The 23,918-nt window shown below is 39.4% G+C and overlaps 1 protein-coding gene across 4 annotated transcripts in view; it reads right to left on the bottom strand.

Annotated features, from left to right (window-relative positions):
• Window positions 1–23,918, bottom strand: part of LOC122801831 (SH3 domain-binding glutamic acid-rich-like protein) — a 600,908-nt gene that overhangs the window by 246,968 nt on the left and 330,022 nt on the right. For all 4 annotated transcript variants that reach the window (XM_044071471.1, XM_044071470.1, XM_044071472.1 and 1 more), the window contains exon 4: window positions 21,838–21,915. In XM_044071471.1, coding sequence (XP_043927406.1) covers window positions 21,838–21,915 — 78 coding nt within the window. The remainder of the gene's footprint in view (window positions 1–21,837; window positions 21,916–23,918) is intronic.

Raw genomic sequence — 23,918 nt, 5'->3', positions numbered from 1 at the left:
TGAGAAAACATCATCAACAATGTCTAGAACAGGAGGTATAGCCAAAGGCCTATGCTGAGGTAGAAGAAGGAAATCCCTAAGCCTCTTTTTGGAGTCTGAAAACTCCTGACTCTCCCAATGAAAATGTTCTCTTAAGTTATGCAAAGTTTCTCCAAAAGAAAAATCCTCAGGAGGAGAAGCAGAAGGGATGGATTCTTCTGCATCAGAGTCCTCATAAGGTGGAATAGATAATTCCTGATCAGAAGAGGAATCAGAAGAAATGGAAACCTTATCTGAAGAGTCATAATCAGTGCCTTGCCTAGGCTTCTTAGCAGAAGGGGGTTGGGAACCCCTGATCAAGGTAATTAAATCCTCAGCCATTTTGATCATTTGTCTTTTAGGCATAGGGGCCTGAGCACGTGGCCCATGCGTCAGTTTTTTAGGCATAGAAGTTAGTTTTGGCCTTGTTTTTGAGAATGGCGTTGGTTTAATATACAAATCTTTAGGCCTGAAAACACCCTCAGAAGCCAGTGCCTACTCAGCGGCTCCGGACCCATCTAAGGGAGAGACATCCACGGGTTCAATACTTGAAATATCTCGCGGCATGCCAGACTCCGAATGGGTCTCGGTAGAGGCTGCGAATCAAAAGTAGCGGGTATCAGGGGCTGCAAAAGCACCTCACTGAGTACCGGCGAACTGGCGACTGGCTTAGGAGAAGCTTCGTCATCGGTTTTGGACCTTAATGGTCTGTCTCTGTCTTTTTCTTTGCGTTTTATGTGAATTCCGGTAGTCAGATTGCTAACCGACGACATTTCTGGATAGTTAAATCTTGAGTCAAAATATTTAGATGAAAAAATATACCGAAGCTTAATAATGCTTTGGTTAAATTTAGCACACAACCGACAGCAAGGCACATTGTGATCAGGGCCTAGGCAAGGAATACAGTACAAATGAAAATCCTTATGAGGTATTTGCTTCCCACAAGTAATACAATTATTAACTTTTACTGACATTGGTAAGGAGCCAGAAAAAGTTTCCCCAACGGGGTACTTAGCTTTAGGTTGAAGACTTCGGTTCTGAAACTCGAAAATGAAAATTTCAGGAGTCGGCCGACCAGCACTTGCGAACTGCTTCTGCTTTGGGCACCATGCGGCAAGAAAAACTGATTAAAATGGCGTTGACTGCATGTTTTATACCCCTGATGACCTGACGTCATGAAAGAAGGGACAGCAACCGACACAGGACCCAAGACTTTGTTAATCAGGCCGACTGAGGGCAACCTGCCAGCAGATTACCCAAATGTAATGACTGCAACAGTGAAACATGAAGAACATCCATAAGAGTGATAACTGAAACTGTATGTATGTGGTGTGAATGCAAATGTGCATCTATCCTAAAAGGAACTGGTATCCCATCCTGGCCTAGCTACTGCCTTATACCTGTTGATTAGCAACTTGGGCTCTAACTCCCCACGACCCTGTACTGGATTGAAAATGGTTGGGTACAACCCGAAATATTCACTGTGAATTTAAAATATTGGTATTTAATACCTGCAGCAATAAATATGCAAAGATGCAAAGTTTATAGCAACACATTTTTGTGCCTTGTGTGAAGATGACAGGATTACCGAACCCCTTCAATATGAACAAAGAGGCACCAGAGCTCTCATTTGCCACTTACAGTGTAATAAACTAAAAAAAAAAAAAAAAAAAAATAGCTGCAAGCAAGTCAACCTCCAGTTACAGAAAGAAAAAGATGGGTTCAACCCCCCCCCCCCAACACATACCTGCGGTCTACTTTAGTTTTTCCAAAGAATATTCTGGGGAATCAGACACGTACAACTCCTAAAAAAATGTCACTCAGTAAAGTAACACTATTCAGCTGGATTTCTACATTTTCCTTTCTGAGTTGTATGATCTGTTTTTGAGCTCCTTCTATCATAGTCTTTGAATGGACATTTTGGAACAGGCCAGCAAAGACTCAGACTTAAGTTCAGAATTAAAAGCTAAAATAAAAAGAAGGACTAATGGAAAACCTTTTTCACACATTGCCTGCCAAAGACAAACTACTTACCTGAAATAACTTATGTACAAAGTCAATATTAAATTAAGGGCTGCCATTAAATGTATTACAAAAGAAGAGGATCCAAACAGTATAGATTAATGGTGGTGCACACAAGTGGATTAGATGAAAAGGTAACATATCTACCAATCAGCTCACACCAAAATCATTACATGAAACCAGAGTAGATGTGTAGTGCCTCAACAGGAAATAAAACAAACCCAGAAGATGTGGTTTACTACACAGAATATACCATATAGCTTGCAGACATGCATGTAACTATATATTAGCTCATTAGCATTTATGTCATATACAACAACCACATTTAAATATAAAATATACTATGTAGCAAGTATTACATTACATTGTTTTTTAATTAACCTTAATTCTACGCTGTGCATGTGGTGGGCTACTTACAATAACATAATAACTCTGAACATATTTAAAAGCATTTTTAATGAATGAAACTATTTAGTCCTTAAAATCATTTCTAAATCTATAAAAAAGTTTATATATCTTTCTGTTTTTTTTTTCAGTAATCTTTCAAACATGGGGAATTTAACATCTTCATCATCATTATCATTTTTATTATTTATTTATTTTATTTATTTATTTATTTATTTTGAAAAGTTCTTGCATCAGTACAGCTCTTCCTACAAATATGACTTCAGGAGTAACTTTTCACAATTTCTAATCTGCTGTGAAAGAACTAGAGTTTTGACATATCCCGTTGTTCATCTAACCAGCACTTTTGTCTTATACAAATATCTGAGATATCTTCTATACAACCTCCCATTTTCTTTATTACTTTATCACCTGGACAGACCTCAGGCTTAGCTTATGTTTGCAAACCAAAAAAAAACAAAGAACAAAAGAAAAAACAGAATGATCGAGTAGGAGCATAATAAGGGACAGAATAACCAAATATAAACATTTTAAAGTGCACAAACAACTAAAGAAACAATACAAAGCATTAAATACTGAAATACAGATACTAGCAAGTGACTTACAAAGTACACAGTCAACAATCATTTATCTTCTCCATAAACAATAACGTATGGTCGGTCAGCTGCTTTATTAACTACTTAAGCTTCAGGCTGTAGACTTTCTTATGGCTTTTGTATTCTTAGTGTTTCCAACAGGAACAGGACTTCCATTTCTGATGATTTCCCCCCAAATCTCCTCTACTTTATGTTGCTTTTCAGGCATCACTAATGCAGCTGAAGTAAATAATTTGCTTTTCACCCTTATGCTTATTAACTCAACTCATGAAAAAAAGAAATATCTGTGCAATGAACGGAGTTCAGTTCAGGAGAAATGGGCTTTTAGAAGAGCAGGTTCTACATTAATCAGCTAGAGCTACACAGTGTTTCATACCCTAAAGTTTTTGGAAAAGGAAATGAGAAAACAGACTTAGAGCACCTCTTGAGCCAGTTCTGACAAGCATTCTGTGATGTAGTTATAAACAAGCAGAGTAGCATGCTCTAATGCTACCTGTGAAGACAGAATAAGAGTATCCAGCATTAGCCTATAAACTATATCATTATTTTTACATAAACTTGTCAAGCAACATCTGTTTCATTTCTTACATTTGCATAAACCAAGTGCCTGCTGCTTAAGGCTAGCTTTTGATATATATATATATATATATTTATGGTTCTACCTGACAGGATGCCGACATGGGGAAAGGCTGTGTGAGTATGCGGTAGTAGCGGGACGTTTAGGGCAGGCAGGTAAAGTGTGAGATCTGCCGGTCTGTGGGGATAAGGGTGATTAAGTGATATTTATATATATATATATATATATATATATATATATATATATATATATATATGAACTTAGGACTGTTGCTCGAAATCACGTTTCTTCGAAACTGAAACGGGCTATCACAGTTTCATGAAAGTGCACGTTCGTGAAAGACAAAAAAAAAAAAACATTAAAAATTAGAAAAAAAACCCAGGAATCATGTTTATGCAGAGGGGCAAGCCATCTTGCACCCACACACCCCCTACATTTATATTCTCACCCTAGAGATCACACAATGGTGGGAAAAGGGAATATTTCCTTATGCCCATTGTATTGCAATCTAAGCAACAGCCCCCATCACTTAGTTGCCCTTTTTTTATGTGTGTGTGTTTTTTCTTTTTTGTCTTTCGCGGAAGTGCATTTTTGGTAAAAATGCACTTTTGTTAAACTGTGCTCGCCTGTTTTAGTTTCGAAGAAACGTGACTTCGAGCAACAGTCCTAGCACCATATATATATATATATATTTTTTTTTTACCTCAAGTTAAGTCAGTACTCACTTGTGAGATCAAAGTGAGTAGGAAAATGTTTGAATCTGGATCTTGTAAATAAAGGGTGGACAGGGGTTGGTTATTGCTTTTGTACCTTTCCCATGAATATGTAAACAAACAGCAGCAGTGATCCTCGAAGAAAATAGTCACATTCACCAGAGCAGCGCACATTTGAGAAGTGGGATTAGTGATGCAGCATAGCTATATCCACCTTTCTAGTCAAGGCAAAATTCACTGCCCTATGTGCCTGAAAAAAAGGAAGAAGTTAAGGACTCATCATTTTGAACACTGATGTATATCATAAATAAATATATATACACACATATATATATATATATATATATATATACACACATATATATATATATATATATATATATATATATATGTGTGTGTGTATAGAAATATATATACATACACAAAAAAAATAAAAAGAGAGAAAGAAAAAGGAGACAAGTGTTTAGTACTGGATTAGTCTTCAACTGTCCCTACCCAAATTAACATTCTGAACAGAGGGGAACTCTACCTATAGATTCTGAGACATTGAACATTCATGATGATCTCCTCTTTAAGGATAAATCAGTCAAATGTTCAGTTATAGTAACAATGCCATTAAAGGCAGTTCCTGATGTGGGAGCCTGGTGATGGTGAGAATGTATCCCCATCATAAGTTGTATGATATACTGGAGGGAACGGTGTTGCAACTTAAAATACACACTTGTCCTCATCTGGTATGGGAAGAACAGGACTCCTATCTCTTTTACTTTGACAAGGCCCTTCGCAGGTACTGATATAAGTGATGGCTGATCAAGGCTTGCTTTAAAGATGTATTGGTCAACATATGCTGCCATCGATGGCACTAAGGACTTATCACCAGATACCAAAAGATTCAGATGCCAGCCATCTGTAGCCAACACCAGTAGCAGGGGAGACCAATGAGGACATGCTCCTAAGTTGTATAAACGTTGTCTTGAGTGGCTATAAAATATCAGGCTCTTCCACCATGGTGAACTGTAGATGTTCTCCCATATCACTGTTGCAGTATTCAGTACATAAGGGATGTCCTTTTCTGGACAGCCTCTTGCTCTGTCAGTATAGATAAGCTTAAAGGAAATCTTACTTATGCCATACATAACATTTATCCTCCCCGCACAGAACATAAGACATAAAAAGGACATATGGATACAACTACCTATAACTTTTTTTTTGCCACCAGTTCTAACATCATTGTTGCTAGTTGGTTTAAACATTTTGTTGCTGTACTGAATATTTAGCAACAGCAGATAAGTGCCCCATTTGGGTTATTTTTCTTTTTCTTTTTAAATTCTATTTCTTTGGTTTTGTATTTTTTTCACTACCTAGAGCTCATGTCATCCAAGAGGGGAAAATGTCAGTGTGGAAGGCAGATTCCCCAAAAGGATCATCACAAACAGTGTCTTTTTTTTTATTTGGGCACTTCCCATGATCATACCTCTTGTGGTATCTGTAAGGCATTTGTAAGACACTCAGAAGCCATTTCTCTTCACTAGTCCTTTATCTTGAAAACCAATGGCTTAGACAGTTACCCCCGGGTACCATGGCGGAATCCTTTAACCCCAAAATATTCTCACTAGGTAAGAAGAAGGCCAAAAAGTCTTGGCCGAATTCTTTAGCTGTCCAGCTTCCACATCCTCTGAGGCTTTGCAGGCATTTACTCTGGACGTCGAGAGGGGAATCTCGGAGGGCCCTAGAGGGGATTCCGCAAATATTGGTCAGGGAGGAAGTTCTGGTTTCTCTTCTCGAATCTCCCCAAGGGTCAGAACCTCTGACTTTGTTAGGGCAGATGTCCTCTCAAAGAAAAGACAAAAACTGAAGCATGTTTCCATCTGTCCGATAGATCATCAAAAGGAATGGCAGGAGTTTACTCAGGGCTTGTTCTCTGCCTTAATGGCCCTAAAACTTCCTCAAGGGGTTTCAGTACATGCTTCTCCTTGGACCTCTACCTATTCTAAAGGTTTAAGGAATCAGATTCCTCAGATGAGGATTCCCTGTCTGATGAGAGGTCTTGGTCCTATTCTTCACAGACGCCTTCACCTTTGGCTTATAGTTCTGATGATGAGGAAGGAGTCTGTTAACTCTGAGTCTCCTTTCGAGGAATCATTTCTTTGGAGGGCACAATTGCTAGGATGATGAAATTCTTTAAGTGGGATTCTTCTCAAATGTCAGACATTCAGAGAAGATATTATCAGTTGCCTGAGGTGTATACTCCTAAACCATCAGTAGTTCCTCCTGAATTGCCTGCCTTGATGGATACTTTCATTGCTGCTTCCAAATCCCCTGATTCTCAGCCTCCTGCTCCTAAGAAACTTGACAGGTTTTATAAGGTTCCTGAGGACTGTTTATTTTTATTTAAATGTCTTTCTGCTGATCCTGCTATGGTGTCAGACTCTTCTGACAAACCTTCTAAACTTTTCCCAAATTCCAAACTTTTGCTTTCTAATAAGGATAGCAGGGCAATAAAGAGGATTAGCAAGAAAGTTTAAACTGCTTCTACTTTGGCCTTTAGGGCTATTAATTACCAGACCCACATGACCAGGTATGCTCTGGCCTTGATTGCTCAGGCTTATCAGGTTATCTCTGCCCTCCCCTGATTCTGATGGCAAATCCTCTGCCTTACCTTTTTTAGGTTTTGTTTCTCAACTGGCTCACCACTCTATTAAGTGTAGCTATGATGCTGCTGAAGCCGCTGCTGCTTTTGGATCTGTCATGAAGTGTTATTCTTGGCTTCATCTCCAGTCTCTTCCTGAAGACATTAAAGCCAATTTGATGGGATGCTCCCTTGGATAATACTCAGCTTTTTGGGACTGATGCTGTTTAAGTCTCTTCATGAGAAAGGCAAAGGTAAGACCTTAAACATATTTTTGTCTCTCCTACCCCTAAGTTCCAGAGGAATTATCCTTCTAGATCTGCTTCTGTTCTCAGGCAAACCCGCCATGCATCCAAGAGCAGGAAGGGTGGAAGTAAGGCCCCTTCTGCTAAGGCTTCTCAGATTTCTGTGGCCCGGAAGCCTCCTTTACCTGATAAGCCTGATTTTCTTTGACAATTCACCCCCTGCCTTTACACCAGGTTCATTTGTCCCTTCAGGTCTCCCTTTGTCTTCCAAATTGGCATCTCATCACTTTAGCCTCTTTGGTTCTTTATATTATCCGTCAGGGTTACTTCATGATATTGAAATCTCTCCCTCCTTTTTCTGGGATTCCTCAACCTCCTGCAGAGCAACTTTCTCAGTTCCCAGTGGTTCTAGGGTCCCTGCTGAATCAAGGAACCATTCAACCTGTCTCCCCTTACCAAGTGGGATGGGGTTTTTATTCCATGATGTTCCTGGTTCCTTGAAAGGAGGACACTTAGAGAGCTATTTTGGATCTCTCCCGGCTCAACATCTTTCTTGAGATCCCTTCCTTTCGAATGCTTACTCTTTAAACTCTGCATTATTCCAGGCTTTTCTGGTGTCCTTGGATCTGAAAGATGCTTACCTTCATATCCGTACTCATCCTCTCTTCAGGATGTTTTTACATTTCTCTGTGTCTTCCCCTCATTTTCAGTTCTCTACTATGCCCCTTGGCCTCTCTACTGCCCCAAGGGTATTCACACAATGCCTAGCTCCTGTGATTGCCTTCTGCCGGCTCCAAGGCATTCAGATTTTTCCTTATCTAGATGACCTGTTGCTTCAGGTGCCTTCTCCCAGTTGATTGTTGCAGGATCTGCAGTTCACCATCTCTCTTCATCAATGTCTAGGGTTTACTATCAGCTTCCAAAATTCCATCCTGACTCCCTCTCAAGATCATGTGTATGTGGGTTGCAGGACTCAGATGATGCCAATGTTGGCCTCTCTTCCACCTCCAAAGGTATTGTGGCTGAATGCCTTCTTTCAGTCTCTTCTTCCTCTGACTGCCATGCCAGCCAGGGAGTTTCTTTGGGCCCTGGGATTCATGGTCTCTTCTATTCTGATGCTTCCTCTTGCCAGACTGCATATGCAGAAACTTCAATGGTACCTCAAGTCACCCTCTGAATTTCAGTGTACCTCTTCTTCCCTGTCTCAAGAAGGAATTTGAGCTGTGGATTCAACAGTTCACTCTCAGCTCAGGCAGGTCGTTTCAGACTCCAGTCCTCTTCTCAAGAGCTATTCAGTGCTGCCTCAAACATGGGGTGGGGGCCATCTCTTGGTCACCTGAAAGTTCAGGGTCTTTGGTCTCCTCATCAAACATCAGACCATATCAACATCAAAGAGATGAGGGCACTAATGCTGGCCCTTCAGATTTTCAACCCATATTCTCTCCAGGCCCCTTGAAGGTGTACACAGACAACACTACAGTGATGTGGTATGTTAATAATCGAGGGGCATTAAATCTTACCTCCTCTGCAGGGTGGCGCGTCAGGCTTGGGAAGTGGCTCTCTGTTATCAGTTAACTTTTCAAGCAGTATACATTCCTTCAGGGCACAATCTTATGGCAGAATTTCTGAGCAGGTCCAAAGCACAGGTTCACAAATGGATGCTTCACAGGGACGTGTTTCTGGACATTGATCATCGGTAGGGTATTCCTCAGGTAGATCTTTTTGCCTCCCCTCTGAACAGGTAGATTACTCTCTTCTGTTCCACAGTGCATGCCATCTGGCCTGGAACAGACGCCATATCCTTTCCATGGAAAGGGAGGTTTCTTTATGTTTTCCCTCCTCTTCCTCTACTTCCAAGAGTCCTGCAGAAGATTCAGCTGGACTCCCCAAAAATCTTGCTAGTGACTCCCTTTTGGCCGAGACAGCACTGGTTCCCCGTCTTAATGCACCTGGCCAGGGGCAATCATCACAAGTTACTTCACCGGTTAGATCTTCACACACATAACAAGGGGTCTCTCATCCATTCCCACTTTTACACTCTGCAATTGACATTACCGGTGACAGGGTTTTGATCCCTTTTAGGCACCTCTTTTCTGAGGATATGCTCAAAGTTTTACAGGAGGTAAGAAAACCTTCAAAGAGAAAATCTTATATGTCCAGATGGAAAAGGTTTTCAGTCTAGTACCATGCTCATAACAGGATCCTTTTTTCAATGGGGGTCCCTAAGGTCCTCTCTTATTTGTGTGAGTTGCTCCAGTCTGGCTTGTCTTATTTTTCTGTGAAGGCCTATTTGTCAGCCATTTCTACTTGTCTGCCCTTGAATCCTCTTTTGACTTCTCATTTTGAGGTCAATCAATTTCTTAAAGGCATCCTGTATATCAGGCCTCAAGAAAGCCTATTCCTCCTCCTTGGGTCCCTAATTTTGTTTTGGAAAATTTAATTCAGGCTCCTTTTGAGCCTACAGATTCTACTTCTTTGCAACACTGTACCTAGAAGACTGTTCTGTTGCTGGCTCTTAGTTCTGCTCAGAGGGATTCTGAGCTCCAGGCCCTTATGGCCATTCCTCCCTTTTTTTTCACTGGAAAGGGTGTCCCTTCATACTAATCTTTCTTTTATGCCCAAGGTAGTCAATGAGCTGCCCTTGAGTCAGTCGATATAACTCCCTTCTTTTTACCATTCTCTTCAGTCTGCTCCTGAGAGGGTCCTGAATACCCTGGATTTGCAGAGACAGCTCAGGTACTACTTGGATAAAATTAGGACTATTCATAAGTCTGATCAGCTTTTTGTTTTCTTTCATCCTGGATCTTTGGGTTTGGTTGTTTCTAAGCAAACCATCTCTTCCTGGATTTCTAAGGCCATTTCCTTTCTTTATTTTTTCATGGCAAATCTCTGTCTGCTTCTGTTAGAGCTCATTCCACTAGAGCTTGGGTTGGGAGGGTGGTCTAATGGTTAAGGTGTTTGCCTTACAAACACAAGGTACAGGGTTTGAGTCTTACAGGGGATAATTGACTACACTTAAAATGGCATGCAAGAGCAATTAGCCTAGTACTAATCTATGAACCTATGAGCTGTTGCCTCTTCTGGTGCCTTCTTCCAGAGATTAGACACCAATTCCATTCTTGAAGCTGCTATTTGGTCTTCACTACATACCTTTACTAAGCATTATAAGTTAGATATGGTTTCTAGGGCCAGAGCTGGTTTTGCTGAAACCATTTTGTGTGAGTTTGTTGATCGCTCTTCTCAGTCTTCCACTTCCCATTCTGTTTCTTGAGCTTTTTTACTTCCCTTATGTACTGAATACTGCAACAGTGATATGGAAGGACATAGCATACTTGTGTAAAATCTTACCACAACACTAGATGTCCCTCTGTTCACTGTTGCAGTATTCGCTTCCTTCCTCCCTCCCTCCAACCCCTTCTGGTTTATGCTGTATTTTTTCCTTCTGGATGTGCATAAACTCTTTTGTCCTATGACAACTTTTCTCTTATAGGGCAATTTAGTGCTGGGCAGTTGCATCCGTATGTCCCTTTTTATGCCCTACATTCTGAGCTGAGAGCATAAAGTACAGTTGGTTACACTTACCATAAATGTAGATGTTCAAGTGTATTCACTGTTGCAGTCATCACATTTGGGTTATCTGCTTGCAGTAGCCCTCAGTCGGCCTGATTGTCAAAGTCTTGGGTCCTGCGTCGGTTGCTTTCTCATCTTCCATGACGTCAGGTAGTCAGGGGTATAAAACATGCAGCTGACGGCATTACATCAGTTTTTCTTGCCCCAGATGTCAGGTGCCCCCCTTAATGGGAAGCAATTAAATATAAATATACAAGGTTATACCTCCAACAAAAAAGCAAATACACCAAAAAGCTTTTAAGTATAGTAGAGGAGAATAGAGGTATAGCCAAAAGAAGTCAGGGGGCTGGAGAGAGGGTAACCAGGACTGCAACAGTGACTACACTCGAACATCTACATTTATGTTAAGTGTACACAACTGTACTATGTTCTTCATGTTTCACTGTTGCAGTCATCACATTTGGGTAGATTCCCAAAGCTAAGGATGGGAGGAGGAATTTAGATAGCATTAGGACCAGCTATAAGACCCTACAAGACTGCAGTGACAAAGCCAGCTCTGGATGTAGAGAAAACTGGCAAATGGTAATGCTTGGTGAAAGTATGTACAGAACTCCAGGTAGCAGCTTCTAGGATGTCTCTGGTAGGGACACCTCTGAGAAAGGCTGTTGAGGTAGATGCAGCCCTGGTTGAATGTGGTCTAATCCCCTGTGGGATAGGTTTTATATGGTGCTTATAGCAGAAATGAATGCAATGGCCTATCCATTTAGAAATGGTTTGCTTTGAAATAGCCTTTCCCTCTGTCCCTGCAGCAAATGCCATAAGCAGTTGTTTAGATTTCCTTTGAGGTTTAGTCCTGTCCAAGTAAAATCTAAGTTGTCTGTGCAGGATCTAAGGATTGCAGTATCTATTCCCCTTTGTTCTGTGGATTAGAAAAGATGGTTGGCAAATGAATGGACTGATTAAGAGCCACACTGGGTACCACCTTGGGCATGAAAGAGGGATTGGTCCTGAGGGACACCCTGTCCGCATGAAAGATGATGAAAGGCTCCACTGACATAAGGCCCTGTAATTCAGATACCCTTCTTGCTGAAGTGATTGCTAAAAGGAAAGCTGTTTTCCAGGAAAGGAATTTAACTCTGCACTTGCAGCTGGCTCGAAAGGAGGAAGAGTGAGTTTCTCCAATACAAAATTAAGGTCCCAGGCTGGAGTTGGGGCTCTCCTGGGTGATCTTAAGTTTTTGGCCCCTCTGAGGAACTGCTTGAGCAGTGGGTGAGAAAAGAGGGGTGGTTTTGTGTTGTAATGAGCTGAAATGGCTGAGGCGTGAATTTTGATGGAGGAAAAGGAAAGGCCCTTGTGAAGCATCTCAGTTAAGTATTGAAGAATCTTAGGTAAATTGGGTGCTGCTGTGGCCATCCCTTGAGTTTGGTTCTAGGCACAGAATCTTTTCCATTTTTCAGCATAAGATTTTCTAGTACTAGGCCTCCTTGCCTCCAAAGTGACGTTGAACACTTGTTTACTGAGGGATGGTAATGAAGAGATTAGGTAATTAGCCAGGCTGCCAGGTTCAGGGTTTGAAGCTGGGGGTGCAGAATCTGACTCTCCTGCTGAGACAGCAGGGTAGGGGTCTGAGGTAGGCCCCATAGGGCCAGTTGTGACACACTGTGCAAGAGGGGGTGCCAGTGTTGGCATTGCCAGTCTGGTGCAATCAATATCACCCTTGGTTTGTCCTGTCTGATCTTTAGTAGTACTTTGGAGAGGAGGCAGAGGAGGAAAGGCATAAACTGATAGATTTTGCCAGCTGAAGGACAGAGCATCCACTTTCCAAGCTTGTTTGTGGGGAGTCCTTGTGCAGAATTTGTCTAATTAGTAGTTCTGGGGGAGGCAAACAGGTCTATATCTGGGATCCCCCATTTGTTGATCAACATGTTGAAAATCTTTGGTTCCAGTTTCCACTCATGTGAGTCCATGAAATTTCTGCTTAGTTCATCTGCCAGTGTATTTAGTTTTCCTAGCAGGAATTGAGCCTGTAGATGCACTTGGTAGCTCAAGGCTGAGTTCCACAGAGCCACGGCTCGTCTGCAGAGGGGGTAAGAATGGGTACCCCCCTGCTTGTTTACGCATCACATAACAGTGGTGTTGTCCGTCTTTACCATTAATTGTCCTGGAAGCATGTGGCCCTTGAAGGCTGTCAGAGCATTCTGTACAGCTAACATTTCTTTTTGATTGATATGCAGGTGCATTTGACTTGGGTTCCATTTGCCCTGAATGCACTTCCCTGCTAGGTGAGCCCCCCATGCATAGTCTGATGAGTCTGTTAGGGTTTGGGCAGCAGGGGGTAGAGTGAATGGTAGTCCCTTGTTTTGGTGGCAGGCCTCTGCCCACCAAAGGAATTCTAACCATAGGCAAGATATGATAGGAATCATTGCTTTTAGATCCTAAGAATGTTGACACCATAGGCTTTTTAGATACCATTGTAGTTTCCTCATATGCAGTCTTGCATATGGAATTAGTAGAATGCACGAGGCCATGAACCCCAAGGCTTGCAGTATTTGCCATGAAGATAGCAGGGGTTTTGTGGCCACTAGTAAGTAAGTTGTCAAATGAATTTGTTTCTCTGGCATGAGGAAAGCCATCTGGGAAGTTGTGTTCAAGCTTGCTCCAAGGAATATAATTTGTTGACAGGGTACCAGATGTGATTTCTTTACTTTTATGGTGTACCCCAGACAAGTTAAACACCTTTTGTACAAATGCCAGATGATTCAGAAGTATGTTCTGGCTTTCTGCCTGAATCGTCCAGGTATGGGTATATTTGAATATTTCTTTGCCTGCAAAATGCAATGACTGGAGCTAGGCACTTTGTGAATATCTTGGGTGCAGTAGATAAGCCAAAGGGCAGTGCAGAGAACTGGTAGTGCATGCAGCCTGCTTTGAAGCGTAGGTATTTTCTGCAAGATTCCCTGATTGGGATGTGCAGGTAGGCTTCCTTTAAATCCAGTGTTGCCAACCAGGCATCTTTGCCTATCATGGGAAGCAACTGGTGAAGAGTTAGCATCTTGAATTTTGGAATCACCAAAAAGGTGTTTAGGATAGACAGGTCCAGGACAGGACACCATGAGTTGCTTTTCTGGGTACCAGGCAAAGTCTTGAATAGAAACCTTGTCCCCTTTCCTCTTCTGGTACAGTCTGAATAGCCTTTAATCTTAAGAGAGAGAGTACTTGCTTTTGAGCCTCTGCCCAATGATTTGGGGGTAGAGCTGGCCAACCGTTTGGGGTTGGTAACGTGTGGAAGTGAAATCTGTATCCTTAGGAAACTATGTTTAAAACCCATTTGTCCTGGCTAATGAGTTCCCAGTTTTTTGTTGCAGTGCAATCTTTCCCCCTAAAGGAGCAGTCAGCTGAGAAGTGCTTGGAAGTTTTAAAGTTAAGTCATTGAGACAGCTTACCATAGGGGGGAGTCTTACTACTCCCTGATTTGGAAGTGGGAGCCTTCCACTGCTTAGTCCTGTGCGTACACTGGGACTGAAGCCTGGGTGTTCTGCTAGTTCTGGGTTTGAACTGAGAAGGCCTGGAAGAGGCAGGAAAGGACCAATTTTTTTAAGGGCCAATGCCTACTAAATCTAGGAGGCTGCACTTGTAAGACATCTTTAACAGTTTGCATGGATTTAGCTTTTTCCTCCATCTTTTTAAGAACTTCTTCGGCTTTGTCGCCAAACAGGTAGTCCTGATTTAAGGGAGCATCCAGCAATTTAGATTTAATATGATCTGGCAAAGATTGCTCCTTAAGCCAACCATGCCTTCTTAAGTACAGACCCAGTGACAGTAGCCCTGAAAGATGCCTCTAGTGAATCAAATGTTTTCCAACCTGTTCAGCAGAATGCATTACATCCTGTAAATCTTTATTTTCAGCACAATCAGGAATCAACATAATTTTCTGTTTAAGCAATCCAATAATATGCTGCTGATACTTTAACATATGAAACTGGCAATTTAAGGCCCTGATGGCCAAGATTGCAGAGGTGTATACCTTCTTACCCCATCTATCCAGGGCCCTGGAATATCTATCAGAGGGGGTAGGGTTTTTGGCAGTAGTCGCCTTAATGCCCTTGGGTCCCTGTGAAATGGTCTCAGGAGCCGCAGTAGGATTTTTAAAAAGGAACTTGTGAGAATCAGGAACCCTGTAATATCTATCAGGTTGTCTGGGAGCAGGAGGTAGAGTCAGGGGCCAATCTAGATTCTGAAAAGGCATCGTCAACAATGTCCAGCACAGGAGGGATAGCTAAAGATCTGTGTTGGGGCAGGAGTAAGAAATCTCTAAGCCTCTTTTTAGAATAAGAGTAATCCTCGCTTTCCCAGTGAAAATGCTCCCTAAGAGTATGCAAGGTTTCACCAAAAGAAAAATCCTCTAGGGGAGAATCAGAGGGAATAGAGTCCTCTGCATCAGAATCCTCATAGGTAGATAAGGGTAAATCTTGATCATCAGAGGAGACAGAAATTTCAGAATCCTGGTCAGAAGTATCATAAGCAAATTCAGTCCTAGGTCTCTTAGAGGTGGAAGGTTGGCTTCCCCTGATTAAAGTAATAAGGTCTTCAGCCATTTTTATCATTTGTTTTTTAGGCACAGAGGCCTGACCATGTGGTCTGGGCATCGGTTTCCTAGGCATGGTTCGAGTTTTGGGCCTTGAAGAAGAAGATGGCATTGGTTTAATATGCAAGTCAGTAGGCCTGAATACACCCTCAGAAGCCAGTGCCTGCACAGCGGATCTGGACCCATCCAAGGTAGAGACATCCGCAGGTTCCACAGTTGAAACATCTCACGGCATACTGGACTCCGAATAGGTCTCAGTAGAGGCCTGCGAATCTGAAGTAGCGGGTATCAGGGGCTATGAAAGCACCTCACTGAGTACCGGCGAACTGGCGACTAGCTTAGGAGAAGTGTCATTGGCAGCTTTGGACCTATGCGGCCTGTCTCTGTCTTCATCTTTGAGTTTTTTCGGAATGTCGGTAGTCAGATGGCTTACCGAAGACATAGCTGGATAATTGAACCGAGTACCAAAATATTTAAAAGCAAAAATGTACCGAAGACGAATAGTTCGTGGATTAAATAAGGCACAAAACCAACAGCGAGGTACGTCATGGTCAGGGCCTAGGCAAGGAATATAGTACGAATGAAAATCTTTATGAGGTATTTGCTTTCCACAAGAAATACAATTATTGACTTTTACTGACATCGGTTTAGAGCAAGAAAAAGTTTCCCCAATGAGGTATTTAGCTTTAGTTGAAGACTTCGGTTCTGAAACTCGAAAATGAAAATTTCAGGAGTCGGCCTACCAGCACTTGTGCACTGCTTCTGCTTCGGGCACTGCACAGCAAGAAAGACTGATGTAATGGAGTTGGTTGCATGTTTTATACCCCTGACTACCTGACGTCACGGAAGATGAGACAGCAACCGACGCAGGACCCAAGACTTTGATAATCAGGCCGACTGAGGGCTACTGCAAGCAGATAACCCAAATGTGATGAATGCAACAGTGAAACACGAAGAACATCTGTGATGTACAGTGTAAACAAGATCTCTTTTAAGATAATGCATACTGGCCAAGTGATGGGCTGCCCGGGAAAGGACATCCCTTATGTACCGAATACTGCAACAGTGAAGAGAAGGACATCTACTGTTAGAGTAAGGTTTTACAGAATTATACTTTCCTGAACTTCCAGTAAAATTACAGGGATGACTGACTCTGTCTAAGAATTTACTAACATAGCCCCCTGATTAATTTAACTTAATGTACGAATGCAGAACCAAAAACTAGTAGAAAAAACACAAATTCCACGGCCACAGACTGCTGAAATGGTGGCTCAAATAGGACTATTTTTGACAATTTTATTAGCGCTTTCGGAAAAAGCGTTGTTTTTCCTTCATCAGCCAAATGACAAGTAACAGTAAATTCATTTAAATAGCCCACCTAATTAATTAATGCTTATTGCCAATTTAAAAATTTAAAGACATCATACTTCCCTTTTAACTCATAAACTGATACAACTATCCCCTTATGACAATCAGAAAAGAGAAAAAAAGGGGAAATAAAGAAAAAAACAAAGAAAAAAACATGATGCTAACAATGAACATATATCAATATATAAATAAATAAGCATTCATTCAAAAAACATTCATTAAAACATATATCTTACCCATAAATATAACTTATTATAAATATTATATATAATAATAAGCTAAAATACATATTGTTATCTAAAAAAATACTACATCACTATTATTAGAAAATATTAATATAAATATACATGTTGGCTCCTTGATTATCTTTTTAGTGCTGATAATTTTAAAATACATTTGATTGAAATAAAATCATTAAGCCCTGGGTAACAATAAGCCATAGTCCTTACTTGCCAATATAGTTCCTCAAGTTCTAAAGAAATTTGCCATGGCCCTCCTTTTGGATCTTTATTCACTTGTTTTAACACAGAAAATTTAAAATGATGGTCAGGATACATGTGTATATGTCTGACTAAAACATCATTACAGTTATTTTTGTTGATGGCATACATGTGCTCATATATACGTTGTCTAAGTTTCCTCTCGGTCTTGCCTATATAATATGCAGAACATTCCTGACAACTAGCAACATAGACTACTTGTTTTGATTCACAAGAAAACCTACCATTAATTTTATAAAAAACATCTCTGATTTTAAACTGGTAGGCTAAATTAAGGTGTCTATATTGTTGGCATGTCCCACATTTAAACATCCCTTTATTTGTCTTAGTGGAAATGTTATAAGGCAAGGCTAATAAGGCTTTTAAATTTGCCCCTCTTCTAAATGTAATATGAGGAAGCTCATCCAAAAATTTAATCAACGTACTATCTTCCTTAAGAAAATTCCAATTTTTAATAAGAATTTCCCTAATGAATGTGTGGTCCAAATTATATGTACAAATAAAACTAGTTGGAAAATTATTTTTTCCTCGCTCAGTAATTACATTAGGTTGGATTGGATCCCCCAAAACTTCATTATTAATTACCGAACTTGGGGATGTGACTATAAAATTTACTAACAAAGGTGTAAAATGCCCCATTTCCCTTTTAAGCAAGAATATGTAAATTGTAAAAAGTCAGTCATGGCTGTCATGGAACTAATAAATTCAGAAACCAAATCGCCAGAACCTTTCCATAAAAAGAACATGTCGTCCTGGTATCTAGTATACCAGGCGACATGCTCTTTAAATAAGACATTTTCAAATAATTTACATATTCTTTCCACACAGACATCATAAGTTTCTTGGATGTTCACCTTAGTAAAGACATTATTAACAACAAGTTTAAAAGCACTATTTATAGGAAGCCGACATACTCTAACTCTCTCCTCCATTTTTCCAGTTGCCATCCTTATTTTCAGAAACGGGCTGTTGTGAAAGGACAATTTGTCAGGGCAGCGAGGATGGTTTCTGATGATAATGATTTTGTGGAGGAATGTGAAAAATTAAAGAGTATGTTTTGTTGTAGGGGTTATCCAAGATCTTTGGTGACTAATGTTGCAAAGGAAGTAATGCTTAAAAGGGAAAAGGGGCATTTTACACCTTTGTTAGTAAATTTTATAGTCACATCCCCAAGTTCGGTAATTAATAATGAAGTTTTGGGGGATCCAATCCAACCTAATGTAATTACTGAGCGAGGAAAAAATAATTTTCCAACTAGTTTTATTTGTACATATAATTTGGACCACACATTCATTAGGGAAATTCTTATTAAAAATTGGAATTTTCTTAAGGAAGATAGTACGTTGATTACATTTTTGGATGAGCTTCCTCATATTACATTTAGAAGAGGGGCAAATTTAAAAGCCTTATTAGCCTTGCCTTATAACATTTCCACTAAGACAAATAAAGGGATGTTTAAATGTGGGACATGCCAACAATGTAGACACCTTAATTTAGCCTACCAGTTTAAAATCAGAGATGTTTTTATAAAATTAATGGTAGGTTTTCTTGTGAATCAAAACAAGTAGTCTATGTTGCTAGTTGTCAGGAATGTTCTGCATATTATATAGGCAAGACCGAGAGGAAACTTAGACAACGTATATATGAGCACATGTATGCCATCAACAAAAATAACTGTAATGATGCTTTAGTCAGACATATACACATGTATCCTGACCATCATTTTAAATTTTCTGTGTTAAAACAAGTGAATAAAGATCCAAAAGGAGGGCCATGGCAAATTTCTTTAGAACTTGAGGAACTATATTGGCAAGTAAGGACTATGGCTTATTGTTACCCAGGGCTTAATGATTTTATTTCAGTCAAATGTATTTTAAAATTATCAGCACTAAAAAGATAATCAAGGAGCCAACATGTATATTTATATTAATATTTTCTAATAATAGTGATGTAGTATTTTTTTAGATAACAATATGTATTTTAGCTTATTATTATATATAATATTTATAATAAGTTATATTTATGGGTAAGATATATGTTTTAATGAACGTTTTTTGAATGAATGCTTATTTATTTATATACTGATATATGTTCATTGTTAGCATCATGTTTTTTTTCTTTGTTTTTTTCTTTATTTCCCCTTTTTTTCTCTTTTCTGATTGTCATAAGGGGATAGTTGTATCAGTTCATGAGTTAAAAGGGAAGTATGATGTCTTTAAATTTTTAAATTGGCAATAAGCATTAATTAATTAGGTGGGCTATTTAAATGAATTTACTGTTTCTTGTCATTTGTCTGATGAAGGAAAAACAACGCTTTTTCCGAAAGCGCTAATAAAATTGTCAAAAATAGTCCTATTTGAGTCGTCATTTCAGCAGTCTGTGGCCGTGGAATTTGTGTTTTTTTTTAATGTATGAATGCCACTTGAGGCTCTCCTACCACAACAAGAACCATCTTCTTTTCCCTGCTGCTGGAAGTTAGACAGATGTGGCAACTGCAGGACACATAGATTGAAAAGTCTCAGAATATGCTTGTAGCAATAACTTCTGTATTTACTCTGCTCTTTTTAAATCAGAATCATATTTTATTTGACCTGGCAGGTTTCACATGGTATTTTGTTTCAGATTTCTTTTCCAAAGAACTATGTATTTTCTTAAAATAAACAATGCTAAAAGCTTTGTCTTAATTTTTTTAGCTTACAGAACTTCTCAATATCTTACTGAAAGAACTTCAGCTTGGAATGTTTCTTTTACATTTACATCTTTTTCTCCCACTTGTTGCACCATGATGTCTGAAAAGCCAATAAATAAGATACAGACACTGAGAATATGGTCTGGCCTCAGTGAGTTATGCATTTATATTGATCAATACAGCTAACTTACTAACTTTTAAAGTTACATACTTCATATGCGATAGGATAATGCTCAAACTCTATGCTACTTATTAGGAATGGTTGCATGGAGTACCAGCAGGAGCGGCCTTAGGTCAACTGGTGCCCTAGGCAAAAGGGCTCCATGGCGCCCCCACCATACCAACCGATGCCCCCATCCTAGTCTACCTACACCAAATAAATACTGGAAAAGTGCCCCTAGTACAGCGGTGGCCTAGGCGGCCGCCTAGTTGGCCTATGCCTAAGGCCGGCTATGAGTACCAGCACTTGACAACTGGGTCTTATAAGCACCTGCAATACTGGTGAAACAGAAATAAATTAATTCTGTGGTATTACTATTACCCATGTTATAACGCATAAACTGGTTATCAAAAACCTTAGTGTACTTGCACTGCCCTTATTCTGTAACAAGATCATTCATTTGTACCTTCTTAAGTGGCTCTGTCGTTCCTCAAACTGTATTCTTCAAGGAATATGTTATCTTAAATTTGAATAATTCTATATACTTTGCATATTTTCATTAACACTGGTACAGATGTATTCTAACTTAGAAACAATGCTATGCTTATTACTGACAATCAAACACATCAGCCTAGAAGCCCTAGTGCTGAGTTACCAAAGCTTCTATCACATATGCAGATTATGTTTACTAGTTACCATGGTTCACACCGTCAGTGAAGTGGTAGTGAAACCTGCCACACCTCAAAAGGCTGCACTACATACAACAAAATACAAGAAAAGGACGGCACAGTAACTGCAGCAAAAGTAGTTCTACACAACTTTACTTCACATCTTCGAGTTGCCAGATTTGATGCAAGAGGTCACAGTAATTGTACTAATAATTACAGAAAAACACATCTGAGGTGTGTTTTCCTGTATCAAATCCCTTTCAGTCACCTCTTTCACCTTCATGCATGAAGTCAATGGTATTCAAATTCTAAATACAGAAAGAGTTCCTAACACAGTTACTTATGAAGAACCACACCATGCTGTGAACCCATAAGATATCAGAGGGTCATCTAGAGAATACAATGAGGAAACACACACAGCCTAGAGTGGATTTTGTTAAAAGAAGTGAACATTTATTGTTAAAGCAGCAGTATGATTAGCAACAGCTATTTTAAACACTCTCACCCCCAATAAACATAAATGGTGTGATCAGACTGCATGCTTCTTTGTTTGCATAATTTTTCTAATGCTTAATACACATCCTTGGTACTGGATGTCCAAGAATACAAGGCAGCTGTAGTCTTACTGCTGAAAGTTTCCGATTCATCTAAAAATTAGTACCTTTTCCTTTGACCAAGGTGTATTTGAAATAGAAAATGGGAGACTGTACAAAGTGAACATAGGCCAAAATAAATTATATGGTGTCACACATATAATAAATATGTTAAAAATCAGGAGAAACACATACTTAAGCCTATAGTATATGTTAAATATAATATGTGAAAGCTAAACTATGAGCCAGAACAGAAATTGTACAAATAATACTTTCTAGCTACTACTGCTGCTTTAATAAATATATGGTAGGGCATTAATGATAAGATACCAGATTAGCAGTGTAAGCTACAGTGTGCAAAAGGATGGAAGTGTTACTTGTTATGAGGTCTAAGGTTAATGGTTTTACAGAGGCAAACCCCCTATGGGATCGCCTATAATGTGAAAATGTTAATGGCAGATGAAACAGTGGTGCACTCATAATAACCATATTGCATTACTGATTTGATTTTGAGCGCTTCTTCTTCTGGAACTTCACCATTCTGGAGGACTGCTACTTGCTTTGATACCATGTCTTCCTGTATCAACGTAAAATGAACGCAACAGTATGAATAGCTGTGCATCATACAGTGACACATTTAAAAAGGCTAGTAGATTCACATCAGCTATGTGAAATAAGCCCAGCTGAGCAAATTATTTTTCTTTTGTTTTATCTTTATCCACAGTCTTTTTCCCCATCACGTCTGCATAGGCATTTGTTAACAGTACCATAGCTGAGTCCAGTTGAAAAGAAGTACTACTGTTCTCAAACTTAGTATTCTGTCCTAATGAGGCAATATGACACACCTTCCCTGTATACTTTTACTACTGAATTAGTTTTACAGTGTCTCCTTAGCGGTCTGAAAATGTGTAAAGGGGTAACAACCAAAAAAAAAGGTCCTGTGACTCTGTACTAGTTTATAAATGTGCAAAAATTAATTCATGGCAAACCACAGGGATACAGTTATTGATCAGAAGTAGTAAACAGTAAAAGTAAAACTCAGACTTTTTAAACAAGTTTGTAACATTTGGGAAATACACAACTTATGGACTAAATAACGAGTGCAACTGTTTCAGTAATAACCCTTCGTCCTGCAGAGTTAGGCTACAATAATATATTTCATCCACCAGAAAGAAATTAGGTGGGTTTTCAGAAAATGAAGACAACATCTTTAAAGGATCAAAATGGTCCAACATGAGTAAACTTTTGCTTGGCTATTCTAAGTGATTTATGTGTGTGTGTGTGTGTGTGTGTGTGTGTGTGTGTGTGTGTGTGTGTGTGTGTGTGTGTGTGTGTGCACGCGAGCGCCCGTGCGTGTGTGTAAATTTCTTAATATCAAAATGGTTGCACTTTCATAGAAATGAGAAATTATCAGTAAATCACACTGTCACTGGTTGTGGTGTCCTGCAAACAAATTAATATGGAAAATAAAACTAAATCACTTCAACATGCCCCGCGGTATTATATAAATGGTCAATCACAGACTTTTTTCCTCACCAGAAAATGAGGAAAGGTTGATGAATGGTAAGTACTACTTTGAACAAGATTATGTATGTCATCCCCCACGCTAACAAGGAAAACCCCAGAATATAAATGCAATTGTAGGGAGAGGAGAAGCACTAGAAAGCACTTTGCCTAAAGAAACAGAACCCCAGTTAATACAAAATGTTACAATTAGCTCCCAAGTGTATTCTCAAAATGAGCATCAAGAAAACCAGTTCTCCTGCTATTCTCCAGGTATTCTCTTCTCTCAAGGTGAATTTCATGATGTACATTTTATGAACACAAAAACTGATTATGACTCATGACGACTGTAATCATCTGTGTTAAAATAAAATGTAAAATATTGCATTAAACTATAATGACACAAAAAGAGATGTCAGATTTGGGTTGTTCTGAAATAATCTGAAGCAAAAATATATAACTGTGGAGGAATTTATCTAGCTGAACATCCACTTTAAAAGGTCATGCCTAATCAGATGAAGACAGGATGGATGGAAGGAAAAATAAAAGAAGAAAAAGAAAGAAAAATACAAGAGAATTAAATGTTTTCTTTTTTCTGAGCACAGCATTCTCAGAGTTTGTTATAACAAGTAGCAATGGGGATAGTGGTACATCTACAGATAGGAGACTGAGATGGTTGCCCGTACTACCACTAGAGAAACATAATTTAGTGTTCAAAATTGGGGAATTCCTTTCTTGAATAAAACATGTTCACAGTGGTGTAACATAACTGAATGTTTAGGATCACAGGACCAATACCTTATTTTTTATATTACAGACTGTACTCTGATTTTTTATGAACTATATCAATTAAAATATGACACAATGAATTGCCCTTAATTCCATTATATTACTTAGTCTAAATATTAGACTGCTGAAGCTAAGGAACAGTTCAGATACAAATTAGTGACATTTTAAAACGAAGAATCAAACAAAATTAATGAATTCTATTCATTGAGTCATTATTTAAAAAAAAAAAAAAAAGCACCATACAAAGGGTCTAGATTATATAGTCGGAGTTTCAAAACTTTGAACCTC

This window comes from Protopterus annectens, chromosome 5.part0 (genome assembly GCF_019279795.1).
Source record: "Protopterus annectens isolate FY-2018-M chromosome 5.part0, PAN1.0, whole genome shotgun sequence".
In the NCBI taxonomy this organism is placed as follows: domain Eukaryota; kingdom Metazoa; phylum Chordata; order Ceratodontiformes; family Protopteridae; genus Protopterus; species Protopterus annectens.
Note: the sequence above shows the minus strand (reverse complement) of the source record. Positions and strands in the feature narration are given on the sequence as shown.